The 16,325-nt window shown below is 41.7% G+C and overlaps 3 protein-coding genes and 1 pseudogene across 3 annotated transcripts; all 4 read left to right on the forward strand.

Moving 5' to 3' along the window:
* The first annotated feature begins 12 nt into the window (after nucleotides 1-12).
* Nucleotides 13-4,700, forward strand: LOC138017899 (ubiquitin-like modifier-activating enzyme 5). The gene is made up of 2 exons (XM_068864904.1): nucleotides 13-231; nucleotides 1,062-4,700. Exon 2 carries the CDS (start codon nucleotides 1,091-1,093, stop codon nucleotides 2,384-2,386), a length of 1,296 nt encoding a protein of 431 aa, XP_068721005.1. The 5' UTR covers nucleotides 13-231; nucleotides 1,062-1,090; the 3' UTR covers nucleotides 2,387-4,700.
* A 1,513-nt stretch (nucleotides 4,701-6,213) lies between these two features.
* Nucleotides 6,214-8,561, forward strand: LOC138017897 (uncharacterized). Its single transcript, XM_068864903.1, has one exon. It carries the CDS (start codon nucleotides 6,550-6,552, stop codon nucleotides 7,987-7,989), a length of 1,440 nt encoding a protein of 479 aa, XP_068721004.1. The 5' UTR covers nucleotides 6,214-6,549; the 3' UTR covers nucleotides 7,990-8,561.
* An 823-nt stretch (nucleotides 8,562-9,384) lies between these two features.
* On the forward strand, nucleotides 9,385-13,218 carry LOC138017896 (uncharacterized). The gene has a single exon (XM_068864902.1). The coding sequence runs from the start codon at nucleotides 10,332-10,334 to the stop codon at nucleotides 12,351-12,353; it is 2,022 nt and encodes a 673-aa protein (XP_068721003.1). The 5' UTR covers nucleotides 9,385-10,331; the 3' UTR covers nucleotides 12,354-13,218.
* A 794-nt stretch (nucleotides 13,219-14,012) lies between these two features.
* LOC138017558 (uncharacterized) lies at nucleotides 14,013-14,981 on the forward strand (annotated as a pseudogene).
* Nucleotides 14,982-16,325: the final 1,344 nt, after the last annotated feature.

Below are 16,325 nucleotides of genomic sequence, written 5' to 3' on the forward strand. Positions count from 1 at the left end.
GTTTTTCAATCACATGAAAGAATGACCGGTAACCCTTAGCCTCTCCCCGCCTCGTCGAGAACAAGTAAAGTTTAATTAAACGAAGATCCCAGATTTTATGACATTATTAATCCGTTAGCTAGAATGGCACAGTTCCACTGAGAAGAAAGACACTGAAAGGCGAACCCACCAGGGGTCGTTCTCGAGATATCTTGCCAGAAAAAGAAGGACTCTGAAACCTAAAAGCTGAAGGTAATAACGTAACACAACACCGATATTTATATATATATATAAGAAAAAAAACCGATTCCATCAGTCAGCACCGATATAAGGTCAAAAAGTAAACTTATAGTTTATTAAGCATCTCGTCAGGATCCAGTGTTTTGTTGTGCATCGTTCTTTGTCCCAAGGCCGCGGATGCGTACAACGCACTTTTCAAAAACAAGCTTTGAATTTCCCATGGCAATTCAAGCGTAAATGAAAAACTCTTTCTCAAGTGATGCGCGCTTTCCAGAATAAACGGATTTTTTTGTAATCAACTTTTCTTAGAGTTTTCAACCATAGCATATGAACAGTAACCGTCATGAATTCTGAACTGTAATTTTCATCAAGCCAGTCAAACGAGGAAAAATTGAGCCAACGACAATAAAAATCAAATCAAAGCGAAGTCTTCCTGCTTTTCTTGGAAATAGTCATCTGCGAGAGGCAAACAAGAAAATTTCCTTAACGAACCAGTTATGTTAGAAACTGAAACATTCAACGTTTGCGGCATGGAAAACGGGACAGGACAACAAATCGGCTGACATGATCTATCAGGTTTTAATACTGTTCCATTGAAGTAAAAATCAACCATCGGAACGTCCGCTAGTCTTTATGTTTACTGATGCTAACAGAAGCTGAAACAACAGAAGCAGTGTTATATTATATAGCCCAGCCAATGATTCCCAGAAAAAAAAGCTCGACATGAAATGTGACTGGGGAAACCCCGAAACACTTTCGTCCAATCAAATTAGTGGCACTTTTTCTAAGAATATTCTTTCGTCCGGTTTCAATTTCAACGCAATTTAAATCTCCTTTTTCAGATCAGACGATTTCATTGAATCGTAAAGCCATGCATGAAGTTGAAGACCAACGAAAAGTTGTCTGTTTTCTGCAGCCCAACTTTACTGATGTCCTCAAAAGCGACGACACTGGTGGGAGACGATTTGCTGTGACAGTGTTTGATGACTGTGACACCATCCACGTCCGGGTTCTTTGCGACGAGAAGTCGTCAAAGTCGGCGGAATCTGAGAAACGAGTTGCGTTCAAAAAGTTCCAAGAGCTGCCTGGATGCGATGAAGTTTCGACGGTAGCTTCTGATCTAATTTCCACTCTACCGCCCCTCGATGAGCCACAAGTTGCAATTCTGGTCTCTGAAGATGACCACATAAGAGCCTGTGTAAGATCAAAAGCAAACGAACCAATTGAGGTAGCAGCTGTACTTCGGCAGCCACGGAAAGCTCAGCTCTATTCCCGAAGCCACGGCATATTGGAGTCCAGTCTCTTGGAAGATCGCAAGGTCGCAGTCGTTGGCCTTGGTAGTGGAGGATCTCAAGTGGTGATAGAACTTGCTAAAGCTGGAGTGGGTAAATTTGTCTTGGTTGATTTTGATCGAATTGAATTGCACAACATTATCCGCCATGTCTGCGGCCTAACCGATCTAGGGCGTCTCAAGACCAATGTAATGAGAGACCGCGTCCTGGACAAAAACCCGTTTGCAGAGGTTGAAACCCACAACACGAGCATCAACAACTTGGAAGATGCGAGACGAATCCTCAAAGGATGCGACCTCATCATCGCAGCTACAGACAACATCAGGAGCCGGTTAAACATTAACGCTCTGTCCATAGAGCTGGGAATTGCTACCTTGTATGGCAAATGCGCTGTAAGAGCAGCAGGAGGCGAGGTCTTACGCGTAAGACCGAAGGTTGGTCCGTGCTTCTCCTGCATATATGCTGCTGCCTCCCTGGAAGCCGTTCAAGAGGAGACGTCTTCCTTCCGCCAAGCACGCGAAGCTAATCCTCCGTATGTTGGTGACGATGAGGTGAAAGCGACGATTCAAGTTGGGCTGTCCTCCGACATCAACCCAATTTCTAACATGCTGGTGAAACTCGCGCTGGTGGAACTGTGCCGTGGAAAGGACAGTGCGCTGAAAACTTTAGAGACCGATCTGCAGGCATCTTACTACATGTGGGCTAATCGAAGAGAGCAGTTATATGCAAGTTACCCCGAAAAAGGCTTCCATAGGTTTGACAAACCGTCCATTTTGAGATGGTATCCATTAATGAAGGAAAGAGATCCTGAATGCAAGGCATGCCAAGAGTTAAACGTTAGCGACGAGAATGCTGACTTTTTTGCTGGAAAGTAGTGTCACCTTTTCACTTAATTTTGAGCAAATAAGTCGGTTTCAAATTGATGGACAGTCATATCGTTAATGATCATTTCCAACTTTCCTTTTTTAATTTCCTTACTTTATTCCACCCCTGACAGAAAGAGACCTGTTCAGTTTATTGATAATTATTCATTGCTAGTTAACCGGCTTCAGTAAAAAAGTGTACGACTTTACTGACCGGAAATGTAAACGTAATTCTATCTTCAGGTGTGTAAGCGTGCACTCTATTTACAAACTCTTGAAGTATAAACCGTGAATTACTAACGCATCGGTGTATGCCCAGTTAGTGTGAATCTCAAATCACTTTGAGCCGCGGCAACATTCATTTGATAGCCTTATGCACAGCAAATGTTACTGTTAATCCTTTTCCTCCTAAAAGCCGTGACACTGTCTCATGCCAGACGAGTTTACCGTCTTTTTGTACCTGTTCTCAATGAAAATCTCAATCCTTGCGAGCGAAAGGGTTTAACTTAAGTTGATTGCAATACTATTACCACCGAAAATAAAGATAAACATGGAAAACAATTCTTGATTTATCATGACGGCTTTTCTAATTCTGGCCTAAAGCGATTAGATGTTATCAAGTGGTAAACATTGTATCTCTCTACGAGATTCCTCTTTTATGCATCTTTCATAATTTATATTCGATCGGATCCCATTGTACAATTCCTTCTTGGCTGGATGGGTACGTTTGCAATATTGCGATATTCGATTGCCTCCTGTGCCTTCTTTCTTTATACACTAGCCGTCACGCAGCTTGAGTGTATTTTATGTTAGCAATCATTATTTATTCCTGAAGAGTATACTTTCCAAAGTTACAACCCCAACGTAAGGGTGTTGTGGAAAAAAAAAGAAGAAGGAAAAAAACTACACTGTTCTCTCTCTTCTTTTTTTCCTCGGAACTTAAAAAAACCCAAGGGCAGTTTCGAGGACCTGAAACGCGTCTTTGCACAACATTTTCTCCTTTGCTATGGTTTACGCACAAGTGAAAGTTTTCCCGGAAAATAGCGCATGCGCACTGACTTCTTATTTCAGTTAACTGCCTTTCGTTGCCAAATTTCATCGACCGTGTCTTTACTACTGAGACTGACACTGCTTTGAACTGAGGAAAATAACAATAAGGACCATGGCCGGCAATAGTTTTAAAAACACCCTGCCTTATGAAGCAACTGGTGAACACGATGCCAACCGAGCAGCAAGACAAGAGCGGTTACATTTTGACACAGACACTGGTAGACTGATGGTGGACGCTCGTGACGAAGATCAACAAATTGCATCGAGGAGGTCCGCCGTACCCACTCAGCGTCCTGTGTTGGACCAAATGGCAGCTCAGGGATTCTTTATTCACTGAACTTTTTCAGCTCGTGGCTCAAGCTCTGTTTGAAATGACTGTGTGCATGTTTTGGCGAGTTATTGCGTTACCGTTAACACTTTTATTAGTTATCATGAGATCGTAAGGATAGGACAGTTACATCCGAGCAACAAAATGGAACCGTTTCAACACTGAAAGGACATCATTACAGCTATACAGTATTTGTGATGACACTGCCTGAAATTTCGTTGTTGTACCAACTCGTGCTCTTTAGTACTCCTTTAGCTATCGTAGTCGAAAAACCAAGGGGACAACATGTAACAGGTTAATTTTGTCATCATGTGCCATGTTTTTCCCTGATTTGGATGTTTTCTTTATTTCATTGCATCCTTTGGTACAGTAACGCAGGTAACGTGAACAAAACCAGGGAATGCGATATTCTACCTTTGAGTTTACATCTATATTTGACAATGACACTTCATTCCTTATGTGTCTAAGATTTGTCTGTTTCCTGCAAACACCATGGAGCCCCACGGGCCGACTTCTTCGATTTTTCTTACACTTCAGTTTTTCGCACAAACTCACTGTTAGCTTTCAACAGGCAAAGAACATAATAGCCTGTGATCTAAATCTCCCATTGAATCAGCACTGATTTGAAATCTACGACTCCTAGTTTTAAACTTAATTAATTTAACTGGTAGCAAGTTTCTGTCGTGTTGTTAGGGAATATTATGAGTTGCATAGCTGCCTAACTGCAACTTGAGAATCAACACAGTACCACAACACAAATCTTTCGTTCAGAGTTTAATTAACAATCAGCCTGCGTCAATTATTGTAAAGCTAGGGGTGACATTGTTCAGTTCTTGTAATTTCTACAGGCGGTCCATTCATCACAAACATTTTATCCGGTGAGAATAACATGAAAGCTTTCTTCAAAGAGCAAAACTATGATAATAAAATAAGATGAGGCAAAATTAATATTAAGTTTGTCATATTATGGCATTTCTTATTATTGCAGCCAAATAGGCAGAATGTCTCATGGCTAACAACCTTATTTGACGCAGTTAGTCTTAAAGCTTGCACCGTATACGAAGGGGGAAAATACAAGAAGTAAAACCAAGTCAATCAACTGCAAATACATTCCGTACAAATTCAATAGGAGTCCCTCTAATCCCGCAAATCGATTCATTTGAAAAGCTTTAGGAACGACGCACAACAGCCTCCACCGTAGAACTCCATTGAGATGATTTGCTTCCTCGGAAACAGAAGAAGCCTCCAGATCCTTCTTTGTTCATGTCCAACATAATTGCCGTGTCTGAGGGATTCCGAGCTTCTTGTTGAGGTTTCACCGTCAGCTTTCCCGTTTGGGGGTCAAAAAACAGGGCCTCAGAACTGTTTCCTTTCCGTTCAAGATGTTGTTGGATGCGCTGTGGATTCGAAGACGCCATGTGTAGTGTCCAACTCACTTTACAGTGACTTTAGATGTTTTTTCTTGTTTTTCGCCACTGACAAACGAAAAATATCGTCAGAGATCAAAATTCACTCTCGCAGGACTTCCTTGCGCTTGATTCCATTCGATCATCGACCATGAACAACTTTCGCTTTGAAACGTGCATGATTGGCTAAGCAATTTGAAAGGTGACGTCATGGCGTTGGCTTGCTTTTCTTGGAATTAGAAGGGACTTTTTTGATCGCTTTTCACTTTATCAGTTGCGAAACGCATTTGGCAGAGTGCATGAAACAAAGGGATTTTTCCCAGTAAGTTGGGCGATCGAAGTGATAAAACATGATTTGTCATAATTAAGCACATTGTTTTATTATTGACAAACCATGAGATTTTGACTCTCCACAGCCATGACGTCCCCGATCTGTTTAGATGCATTAGAGAGTATTGATTTCCTGACAAATGGAGCAGACGACACCGTAGCGACAAGATGTGTAATCGATACATAACTAGCATCAAACTAGGTCATAACCCCAGTTTTCCAGGAATAATGCTGTGTATAGTAAAAACCAGCAGCTGGTTTTTAATAAGCTGTGCTCCATGGTCATTCATAGACCATGTAGCGGCTTCCAGAGGCGCCATAGTATGCTTTCGGTTCGACCTTTTCGCTGCGTCGTTGCTGTACTATGCGAAGACGACTAGCGAGACTCATTATTATTTTTAGTAGAATTTTCCCGAATATGTTGGACTACTCTTGAAAAACAATTCTTAGAAAATGCGGAAGACTTCAATTTAACATGCATGTCGATGTATATAAATGACACGTTAAAAAATTAAATAACTAAACGTGTACAATAGTTTTTCCTTTCTAAAATATCGCAATTAGTGAATTGAATAATTTCACCCGCTATTTTTTTCAGTTTCTGTCCAAGGAAATATAGGATTTTCCCTTTGATGTGCTCTGAATAAAGACGTTTTTTTTTTGCAAACAATTCTTAGAAAACGTGGAAGACTTAAATCCATCACCTTACAAATTGCCAAAATGTTAATTTTCTGTTGCACCAAAACAAAGGCCAACTAAACACAACGCAACGCAAGACTTCGTGGATATTGAGAGGCATTTCTACTCTGTCTTAATTTCCCTCAGAGGCAAACAGCTCTGAAAAACAGTTCTTCTCCGTGGAATTCAAAACTATTAGAAATTTCTCCTTCTGCTTTTATGCATAATTTTGGGACAGTTTTTAGTCACGCAAGACGTGAAACAAGCATCTTTCGATTTCTCCGAAACATGTAACGGTAGCTCCGAAGGCGCCATTTGCTGCAGTGAGGTTGTTAAACTTGTTTCCCGTTTAAACGAATGGCCTTACATTGAAAGATACAGCAATGGCGGATAAGAAAATACCGAGTCCATCTGTTTTCATGTTCAAGGAAGACCAGGAGACAATAAAAGGGCTTGCTGCCGAGAGCGAAGCCGCAAGTGCGGATTTGTTTGGTTTATGGTCAGAGCTTGACAAAGAAGTAGTCATTCACCTCGTAACAAGACATGTAAAAGACGAGCAAACTAAAACGACGCCCAAAGAAGTCAAAGAAACAAGGACAGTTTTAGTCAAAGAATTTGGCTTACATCGTGTCGGGAGATGGGTTGCCAAGCAGAATTCCGCTCAAACGCGTGAAGAAATGGCTGAAATCATGCGCAAGGATAGAGGCTTACTAGCAAGACTGGAGTCGACCCCAGAATACGTGCTACTGGTGACGACAAGCAAGAGCCATTCTGGCAGCACAGGTGGCCTCTGTCCGTATCTCGTCTCGAAAACTGGAATCTCAACAGCGGCTGGAAAAACAAGTTTTCTTAATGGAGAGAATGTTTTTCGAAAGGTGGAAAAGATCCAAAGGTTAACTGGATTCGTCTTTGTTAAACAAGTAAGTGGCACGATGACCGCCGAGGAAAGTAAGGAAACAGCTCGGTTAGCTTCCAATGCCGCCCACACCATGACGAGTAATAATTACTCTGGCGCAGCGGTCAAACAAACTGTCCCCCTCCAACCGAACAGGGAGGTCGAGGAATCCCTAACCCGCGCTCAAACCGATTTACGCGTTTTCATGTATAAAGAAGATATGAAAATGATGGAAGAGCTTGTCCTTCAGTACCCAAATTTCGAGACCGGTGGAGACCTCTTCGGATTGTGGACGTCAGACGGCAAAGCCATGATTCACGTCGTTCTGGGCCCTGGAAGACATTGTCGCCGAACGGATGTGTCCTTCAACCAGGATATACCTTACCTTCAAGAGAACGGTGAGCTTCTGACAGAACGCTATATGCTGTGCCACATTGGTGAATGGCACTCACACCATCAGCTGCGCTTGTCCGAGCCAAGTATAGGCGATAACTCCACAGTCATAAGGAATTATCCTGCAGGTGCCCAAGGATTCATTTTGATTATTGCCAATATCGTCTCACCTGACAAGGTGACGCTGTCGCCTTATCTCTATACCCGACTATCTCGGTCAAAGTATGATCAAACGGGGCAGATCATTCCTGTTTCAGGGAGAAACCAGTTTAAGCAGATCCGTGTCATTTCGGACGTAATGGAAAAGGGCAAGGAGACAGACATGCACGTCCAGCGCAACAACGCCGCCTTACATCAACAGTTTTTGGCTTATCGCATGATCAAGAGGCATTCTCCTCACGATGCTTCAGTGACCGTTAGAAAACGGAATGAACCTTCAGAAGAACCCATGGAGATTGATTATAATCACGATTATAATCAAGGATATAAGCGTGGTGTTGTTGCAGAGACAAGGAAGAAGTTCCAAAGCAAATGAAAAAAATTAGTCGTACTGTCCGAGTTACCCCAGTGTACTACTAACCACAGAAAATTGATTTTTCAGAAAACAAGAAATCCGTTACTTGTACGATCAATAAGCGAAAAAAGGGTTGACAAATGCACTTGCCCCTACTTACCCTTTTTAGGACTCTCCGACGAATTGCCCCCCCCCCCCTCCCTCCCCCCTCCTCACCCTTTAACTCTCTCCATCCAATCCTCACCCCCACCCGAACAATGTTCCATTGTTATTTATCGTCAAGACTTACTTCTTTTTTACTTTTCTTTTTAACGTTTTCGTAACAAGGAACTCAAGGAATTAGAGTTGATGCCTTCTCAACATATACCGTAAATAATGCTATTGTATAGTGCTTGTTCTAGGTTTGGTTCGCCATTAATTAGCTTACTCACTCACTCACTACTTTCATCAGTTGAGGTTTCCTCGCCAACTCAGAGTGTGTTATCTCCTTCTAACTCCGATTTTATTTGTTTTCCTTTTTACGGTATTACTTCTTAATGACAAATACAATAATATAAGTAAACCAAATAAATAAATAGAATTCTGGAACAACCGAAGTCTTGAAGTAGCATCTGTGATTTTTTTTAAGGTGGCTCTAAGTGTGCTGAAAATATATTTTTTTAAACTTTGCAGAGAGTTTCATTTTGGCCTCCTGATCACTTTCCAGCAATAAAAAGTAGGGGTAACCCTGTTTCTTTTTTAGATATGAGTAACTGAAGCCAAAATATAGGGTTTTTTCTGCTGGGCTTTCCCGTTGCCAAGGTAACTTATTACCGCAGAATAATGACCGCTTTTTGTTCAGCAATAATCGGTGTTTCATATGGCACTATAACATTGCTGCTTCGTGATACAGTGTGTAGTGCCAATCTTTCTAAAGAGAGTGTCTATCATTGAAGTGTTGAAACTCTTTAGAGCCACCTTAAGAGCGGGCTCATTGTTTGCTATTAATATGCTGTCTGGTCCAACGTCTGTTCTTGTCTGTCGACGCAAAATCACCGCGAACACCCGGCGCTACAGTAATATACAACTGGAGTGACAGGGTCGTTCTGTTAAACTTCCGGTACGCTCTAAAGCAAAACAGAACTTGGCTTGCACATTAAATCTTCAAAAAGGCATGCCAACAATATAAAGACCTAAATGCTCTAAAATAATTTTGGTTTCCAGTGAAAAGGCTAACAATCGTTGCGGGATTTAAAAAGAGCATTCTACTCGCAATCAAGTGAAGGTTAAGGCACAAAACCACTTTAGAGCTCGTGACATTGAGGTGCTCGCTTCAGTAACGCTTTCCTAAACACTCTGGAAGGAGATCGGAAGCGTCGTATGAAACAAACTATTCACAACATGCATTTTCTCTCAGTCCAAAATACTTGCCTTGGACATTGTGGTGGGATCCAGATGGTTAGACCGTTAGATTTGTATCCTGTTGCCCCAGGCTACACTTCCGCTTTGACCAATCGCTGGATCTGTGTTTGGAAGATTCGACTTTAACTTTACCCCCAATAATAAATATCCAGCTGGTTGCGCCGTTTCAGTTCGGATTCCTAACCATTGGTGAAGCCCAAGCCGACTGGCTAATCTGCTTTCATATAGCAGCATCTAACATCAATATTTGTGACTATTTATGAAATTGCATTTTGAAATTTGAGGCTCATGCCATTGCAGAACTAACTGACCAGCGAGACACTTCGTCAATTCAGAAACTAGATAAACAATCGAACCCCTAGGATTTCTTGAGGCTCGATGGTGTTACGGAGGTCGTCGGTTGGAAGCCAGTAATATGCTGGTTTCGCCCGTTGCCAAGCAACTAGCGTATTAACCATTGGTTTTGTAAGGTAATGAGTGACCAGAAATGTAGGTCGATCTTCGTTAAATGTATTTAATATTCCGTCAGTTTCTCGCTGGAATCATGAACAAGTAAATCATCATCAGTATCATCTGTTGTCATCACGCTAATAACCGCATAGGGCCATAAGCAATTGAGTGCCACTCCCAAGCATACCCATTTCATTTCATCTCAGAAAGGCTAACAATCGTTGCACCCCCACACATGTTCGTTTTTTACGATTTTTCACTGTCCTTTTTCACCCCTTACTCTCTCTTTTTCAAGAGATTTGGTTAATGTTCAGTAATAGACGATATTGCTAACTCATTTTCCTTTTCCTCATTTAGGAGTTCATCGAAAATCAATGAGGAAGCCAACCGATAACAGCTTCCGCTTTTTCTTGGAAATTAATAACTACGTTGCGCATGATTGAACTCTGCTCCTAAATATGAGCAAAGAGGAACAGTTGTAACGAGAACCGCGACTTTTTGTCACTTCAGCAATGGACATATTAAGGGAAACCGGGCCAAAGGCCTTCATTTTCGAAAAGGACTTCAAAAGACTATTCAATCGCAAAGAAATTCGAGAAGAACGTGGAAATCTGTTTGGTTTGTGGACGACCGAAGGCGAGCCTGTTATTCACATCATAGCCGGACCGGACTGTTGTCTTCGTGAGATGGATCCTGCCTTAAGTCTCGAGGACTTTTCCGCCACTAGTTTCCCTCTCGATCACATAGGTAATTGGAGGTATTGGGACTCTGAAGACGTAGAACCTTGCCTCCATAGCAGGAGGCTTGACCGTTTTGTGGATATTATTTTTGGCTCGGAACCGACCATGCGCTCCGTGGGAATTGTTGAGATCGTTTGTCTTCCAAACAGCAGCCCACTCGGGGATATAAAACCTATCAAAGAGATTGCAAGGAAATATCAAAAGGAGTTAATTAATGCGCCAAAATGCGTTCAAAACGAAAATGCTCTTGAGCACAGCAACAAGAATATGTTGACAGAAAGCGATACAATGAGATCTTATATCTTCCAAGAGGACCGTGACATACTTGTTTACAAGCGAACGCAAGCGAGGGAGGGAAATCTGTTTGGTTTGTGGACAAGCGATGGCGAGGCTGTTATTCATGTCATCTGTGGACCGAACTGTTGTCCTCTGCCGGAGAGCAATGAACTGGGCATCTCAGGCAAACATGACTCTTTAGAACATATTGGTAACTGGCGTTACAGTCACGTTTCTTCACCACGTTACCAATGGCGCCCAGGCCAACTTGACCCTAGTTGGTGCATTCATAAAAATAAAGCGACGTTTTTTGACTTGGTCGTTTCAAATTCAGCGCCATCCTTCACAGTTTTGTCAAAAGATGGCAAGAAGAGCAAAATCAAGATTCTTAGCGACAGCAGCCCATTCAAAGACGTTCAAGTCTTCAAGGCTATAGCAATCAAAGGCAAGGGAGATGATTTTGATCATCCCTATCTACTAAGAAGCATAAAAGCTCTTTCACTTGAGGAATTTCCGCCTGTGCCAGGAAAGGAAGTCTCGTGTTCTTTCGATGTACAGGACGAGGTAGGATCAAGTCGATCATATGTCACCAGTGAAAAATTGCCCCAGGTAGCCTCGAAATTCCTGGATTCCCAAGGATATCAAAGTCAATTCACTGTCAACCGACAGGATTTCAAGGTCTTCATGTTCGAAGAAGACTATGAGATGGTAGCAAAGCACGTTCTCAAGTATCCCAATCTAGAAACTGGAGGGGACCTCTTTGGCCTGTGGACCACCGAAGGCAACGCAGTGCTCCACGTTGTACTGGGTCCAGGGCAAAATTGTCGACGAACTGGAGTTTCCTTTTTTCAAGATGTCCCTTATCTGAAGCAAAACGGTGAGCTGCTCACGCAAGACTACATGTTGTGCCACATCGGAGAGTGGCACTCCCACCATCAGCTGAGTCTCTTCAGGCCCAGTGGAGGTGATTCAACGACTGTCATAAGGAACTATCCTCGTGGACTCTGTGGTTTCCTTTTGATTATAGCCAATATTTTGCCATCTCACCAAGTGCAATTGTCTCCTTACCTTTATACTCAGTCTTCGAGGTACGATTTTGATCAAAAGGGAACCATCGTAAAACTCCGTGCTCCAACTCCTTTCAAGACCATTTGGAGAATAAAGAATTGCATGGAGAATGGAAAAGAAACCAGTGCTTATTGGCATTGTGCGTCCGATCATGATCCAGACGGTTGGATACGCAGCAGCCATGAAACAAGCCGATGCCTGAGCCAAACTGAAAAGAGAATGATGCGATCATTCCGTGATCCCGTAACATACAGACGACAGCAACCATATCACAAAAGACGTTGGGCCCAAGATCGAAAACAGGTGTATGGAATGCTAACTCCACGTTATCCCAACTTTGGGTCCACATCCCGCTTTACCGGAGCAAGGCAGCCCATCAAACGTAGGTCGATGAAAGCCAGAGAGAATAGAAACTCTATCCCTGAAAACCGCCCTCTTTGGAGACATTAACCTTAGGGATATGAAACTCAGCACCGGTGCACATATACTATCATCAAAGCCATCAAGTTCTAGATGTTCTAACGGAGATGCAACTGCTGTGCATCGAGGAAAATTGATTTCGGATGTGAAGATCGCTAGTCTTGTTTGCATGGATGTTATAAGTTAGATAATATCAACATAAAAGCGGCTAAATTAATTGTTTTATCATAGCCATCTCCTCTCTTGACAGGTGAATCATACCAACTGACTAAGTTGCACGTTCCCAGATTGCTGCACTGTTACTGATCAGAATGTATATACTTCACTCCGGTCGCTACTTATATATGCAGTTTATAGTTCTTTTTTTCATTTCCTTCACGTGGTGTGTAATGGATTGTGGATCATTTTCTTTTTCAAATGACAATGTTTATCTAGATTTAGTTATAATTTCCGGCTCACGATTTACAAATCTGTTGGTAAGACTATGATAACAAATGGAACCACTTGTATCAATCCAATTCAGTGATGATTTGTCAGTTCTACTATGTAAGTCAGTCGCAAAGTTTTAGAAGCTTATACTGGCGAGCAGGAATGATAATCAATCGTTAGAAAAATCTAAAAATTGATCTTCCGATAGAAAATAGCAGATTAAGGAAAACTATCATGAAAGCCGGTCTATTTAGGAACTCCAAGTATAAAGTTACAGGTTTTGCCAGGAGGGTACGTTTGAAAGTAGTTACCCATTTATTCCCAAAGAGGAACAAGCCCATTAATTAGCTACGTGTTTTTAGTATTAGTAGATCATTTCCGCTTTAGTAATACAAAAGAGGATCGATTTGCAAAACATTTTCAGTATTGTGTGATTTGATTAAAAAGTCAATTTGTCTTACTGCGAGATTTCTTTGTCCCGAGTAATTCAGTCTAACTGCAATTCTTTTATTTTTGATAAACGGTTCTTGGGGAAAATAAGGAGGATATTCCAATCTTACGTTCCCGTAGACATGCACAAAAGCAGAGTTGGAGAAAGGTTACTCCACAATCTCTAACAATGCCTTGGATTCTCATTTGCACATTTCAAATGCAATGCAAGAGAGCTAGTTACTTTATCAGGGAATCCTAATTTTCACCTTTTCTAACAATCTTAGCTTTGAACACGGTTCAAATTTCATGAATAACAATCTTGATATTTATCTTTCACACACCACAAGATTTCAGTGTTACGTACTGTTGTCATTGGTGATTTCCCAGAATCAGTGAATCAAGCTCGTCAAGATGAAGGTATAAATAAGCAAGTGACCTTTGACTCAAAACATCAGAGGCACGACAACATTTCTGGGAAAAGCCGGAACACATTACAAACACAACGACTTTACATTTTCTTTTGTTTGCATACCAAACTAAGGCACGACTAGGGAAATTATACCCACAATTAAAAACCTGAAAGAAGGATATTGATGTGGACGGCCGCTTAAGTTCCAGAACATCCTTTGCAAAGAATTTCCAACGAAAGAAAAGAAGGAATGAGAAATATCGACGCTCTCCGGAACGCCAATAAACAAACTTATTTCTGGGAAATTGTCTGACCGGTGGCGCATGAGTGATAATTTATTGAAAGAAAACGAAAAGCTATTTTCATGACGACATTCTATTTAAGTTGACTTCTAAAACGCATTGAAGATAGAATTTGGAGATGGCACGCGCATTGGCAGCCGTTGGAAATTTTATCACTGGCTCTCACGACGGAAAAAGTTTAAACGTTCACATGTTCCAGGAGGACATTGATCGAATGAAGAGCTGGGTTCGGCTTCACCCAAAGAGGGAAACAGGCGGAAATTTATTTGGTTTGTGGACTGCAAACGAAGAACCCGTCGTCCACATTGTTCTTGGACCTGCCGAAGGCTGCAAAAGAACGGAAGTTTCTTTCTTTCAAAGCGTTCCTTACCTCGAACGTGTTGGAAAAGTCCTTGCAAACGGGTATTTGCTTTGTATTGGAGAGTGGCACTCCCATCACCAACTGAGGCTCTCGGAACCCAGTAGCGGTGATTCATCAACCGTGATTCGCAATTTTCCTAGGGGCACCTGTGGCTTCCTTCTCATAATTGCCAACATCGTGAAAAGTGGCAGAACAGAGTTTGACGTTACTCTATCGCCCTATCTTTACAGAGAGGGCCGCCAAAAGCTATCTGAAAGGTAAAATTTACGAGATCCCTCGGCACTCACCATTTCGAGCAGTGGGTAGAATCTCTAACGAAATACAGCAGGGAGAGGAGAAGGAACGAGACGAATACATGGTCTACATGTTTGAGCAGGATCAGAACATGATTAAAGAACAGCTCCGCGAACTTTCTGGTGGTGAACATACTTTTGTGGGAGATTTGTTCGGTTTGTGGACAACTGCAAAAGAGCCAGTTATACACTTGGTTCTCAAACCGAGTGATACCCAGAAGGAACCCGTCCGAGAAGAAAATAGACAAGGCCAAGAAGCCCTCTCCTTAGAGTACCCCTCCCTGCAAAAAGTCGGGAGATATGCTCTTCATTGCCTTCAACATCCTCTAGAAAAATGCCCACGAAGTAACACAAGAGGAGGCCACCAGCATCTGTCACGCTTTTCCTTCTGGCGGTTGTCTTTGTTGTGGCTCATGCTGTTACGGTGAATGAGGAAAAAACTTGTGATGAAATTGGTCTGGCTGCCTATGTTTATTTTGGAAATCCGAATGAATGTCGCACACCCGAAATATTCACCATTCGTGGACCAAAGCTCTTCTTTGAAAATTCTCCACCGAACGGTAAAGACTATGAAGAAAATGGGGTACAACATGAAAATGAAAATTTGCTATTGATTTCGACACTGAGAGTCGACCGGAAAGTCCAAACTTTGCACAATTCGATACGCGAGTATAAGATGTCTTGTTATCACATACCTTCTGGCTCCTTTTCTGAGAAACTAGAACAAACAAAGAAGTAGAGAATAGTCACAGATCGGAACTGAATGGGACTGAATGTTAGTGTTATCTATTAATAGCAATTTGGAAACAAAACGATACTGAAGTACCGAGTTCACATTATTTTGTGCCAGTCATTACAAATACGGCAGAGCCTTAGCCGAGCTATTATGTCAGTAGATTTAATTGAATTGTCCAGTGACAGAGTTCAAGCAACTCACGACGGAAATTGTAAATTATAATATATAGTTGATTAGGCAAGATTACAACGGTACCATCTAAAATGCTCAGAAATACAATAAAAGGCTTATCACCGCAAAAAAATCAAAATAAAAAAATAAATATGAAGACGAAGGCAAATGAAGATTATTAAATTTCTTTTATCCACCCCAAATGTTTTATTATCATTACTCACCGCACTCATTTGTCTTAAGCTTAAATCCTACGATAAAAACAATTGTTTCATAATCCCCCTTGTTTTCTCAGTTTAAGGGCGAAGGTCCGACCGACCCAAAGGTTTGGCTTTTTTTTTTTGTTTTTTTTTTTTTGGGGGGGGGGGTGGGGCAAGTCATCACATCTTTAAGCTGTATTTCCAACGGCTCTACAGCTCATTAAATGCTGGTGGTACACCAGCACACTCCCGAAATTCCAAGACTGCTATGGACCATGTTCTTTTCATATATTGGTCATACATCACGGGACGACGGACCCCGACCGTACCCATATATACAACAAAAAGAATGGATGGCCTAAGGTAAGGTTTCATAAAAAATTAAATTTACAGAGTAAGAAAAATATACCCGAATAGTACCGAGGGCAGTAATTCCTACGCACGAACTTGAATGCGTCCCATTCAAAGCATAAAGATCACCACCATGTAAAAAATTATTTGCCTGCTTCATTTTACAGCAACGTGATTAGCTTTTCATCATTTGGAAAGCATAACGCCTAAGTGCAATAGATCCTTCATTACTTTCAGTTATTTGTCGTTGGTTGAGATCTACGAGCTTCGGAACTATATCTGTCCGTTTTCTGCGTTGAAACTAGGCTATAACTCCCC

This window comes from Montipora capricornis, chromosome 9, assembly GCF_036669925.1.
Source record: "Montipora capricornis isolate CH-2021 chromosome 9, ASM3666992v2, whole genome shotgun sequence".
Taxonomy (NCBI): Eukaryota; Metazoa; Cnidaria; class Anthozoa; order Scleractinia; family Acroporidae; genus Montipora; species Montipora capricornis.

Coding starts and splice junctions, on each gene's coding strand:
- LOC138017897 (XM_068864903.1), top strand. CDS start 6,550: ATGGCGGATAAGAAAATACCGAGTCCATCTGTTTTCATGTTCAAGGAA.
- LOC138017899 (XM_068864904.1), top strand. CDS start 1,091: ATGCATGAAGTTGAAGACCAACGAAAAGTTGTCTGTTTTCTGCAGCCC.
- LOC138017896 (XM_068864902.1), top strand. CDS start 10,332: ATGGACATATTAAGGGAAACCGGGCCAAAGGCCTTCATTTTCGAAAAG.